At 42.4% G+C, this 1,527-nt stretch overlaps 1 protein-coding gene across 1 annotated transcript in view; it reads left to right on the forward strand.

Moving 5' to 3' along the window:
* Positions 1–500, forward strand: part of LOC108363714 (uncharacterized) — a 7,724-nt gene extending 7,224 nt beyond the window's left edge. The window contains exon 2 of the mRNA XM_017617163.1: positions 343–500. Within this exon, the coding sequence (XP_017472652.1) occupies positions 343–420 (78 nt within the window). The 3' untranslated portion in view covers positions 421–500. The remainder of the gene's footprint in view (positions 1–342) is intronic.
* Positions 501–1,527: the final 1,027 nt, after the last annotated feature.

A 1,527-nucleotide genomic window follows, 5' to 3' on the forward strand; every position in this document is an offset into this window, starting at 1 on the left:
TATTATCAAATGAATCACTCTTGTATATATCACCTGAATTCATTAATTTTAAGAGATCGTCATCTACAGTAAAATTATGGCAGCATTTTTCTTCACGTTTTAAACCGTATCTTATATATAAAATAGCGTTTAACGTTTTAACGCACATTGGATTTCTTTGCTTACAACTTGTTTACTTTTTGCACCTGAAAATTAGGCATATAGTAAAATCGGCTAAAAACGGCTAACTTTTTTTTACAAACCGGCTAACAAATCGGCTGCCGGCTAGATCGAATTTTCTCCGGCTAGTTGCTATCAAAACCGGCTAAATCTAGCCGGAAAACGGCTAAAATGGCAACGCTGGTGCCAGATAATGACCACAGAGCGCAAGCGATGAAGTATCTCTTGAGACAAGAGCAAGTGCAATGTTACAACAATTAGATTACGAATTTGGAAGAAGGTAGACGAGTTCCAGAAAAGAGTAAGATTGAATCGTTGAAACCTGTGATGACACATGGACTTCTCAGAGTGTACGGTCGATTAAAAAATTCAAATTCGGTTGAGAACATGCGACACTCAGTCATAGTTCCGGATGGTTCAAGATTAGCGTGGTTAATAATGGATCACGCACATACAGAAACAAAATACGGCGGGGTTCAGATCATGATGCAGTTTATTCGCCAGAATTATTGGGTTCCGCGCCTTCGTAGTGCACTGAGAAGCTATCTGCACAGATGTGTTATTTGCGTACGACATAATCATCGTACTGAGGTTCAAATGATGTCGGATCTACCTCCTGATCGAGTAAGAGCAGGTAATCCTTTTCTGCATTCAGGAGTGGATTATGCCGGGCCGATGGAGATTTAAATGATTTACAGGGATTGGAATCAGCTTATAAAACAGAAAGTGTGGATTGCTGTTTTTGTATGCCTCAAATCAAGAGCAGTTCACCTGCATGTGGTGACAGACTTAACGACAGTGGCTTTCATTACGTGTTATGAACAATTCGTGGCTCGCCGAGGTCGCTGCAAAAGAATCTATAGCGGCAACGGCATAGCATTTGTGGGTGCAGCGAATGAGATACGTTAGGCAACGGAGGTGTGGTACAAAAAGGAGGTATTTCAGCATTTGAGTGGTAAAGGTACGGAATGGCGATTTATGACCCCTGCAGCGCCACACCAGGGTGGAATTTACGAGGCTGCAGTAAAGTCGATGAAGCGTCATCTATTTCGAGCTGTTGGTTTGCGAGTACTGTCCTTTGAGCAACTATCAACTTTACTTACTCAAATCGAAGCGAAACTCAATTCGCGCCCTTTACATCAATTGAAAACCTGGCCATCTATTAATCGGAGAACCTCTTGTTCTTCCGCTACCGTTCGCAATTCCAGAGAGTTCAGCAGCTAAAGGCATTAACCAATGGAAAGAGAGACAGGCTATTATCAACGCGTTTTGGGTCAGATGGCATAACGAGTATTTGATAACACTACAGGAGCGCAAGAAGTGGCGACGAGAATCGGAGCGAGTGCGCTTAGGACAGTTGGTGCTAAT

This window comes from Rhagoletis zephyria, unplaced genomic scaffold, assembly GCF_001687245.7.
Source record: "Rhagoletis zephyria isolate East Lansing unplaced genomic scaffold, Rhagoletis_zephyria_1.1 Rzeph_scaffold_01344, whole genome shotgun sequence".
NCBI classification, from domain to species: Eukaryota; Metazoa; Arthropoda; class Insecta; order Diptera; family Tephritidae; genus Rhagoletis; species Rhagoletis zephyria.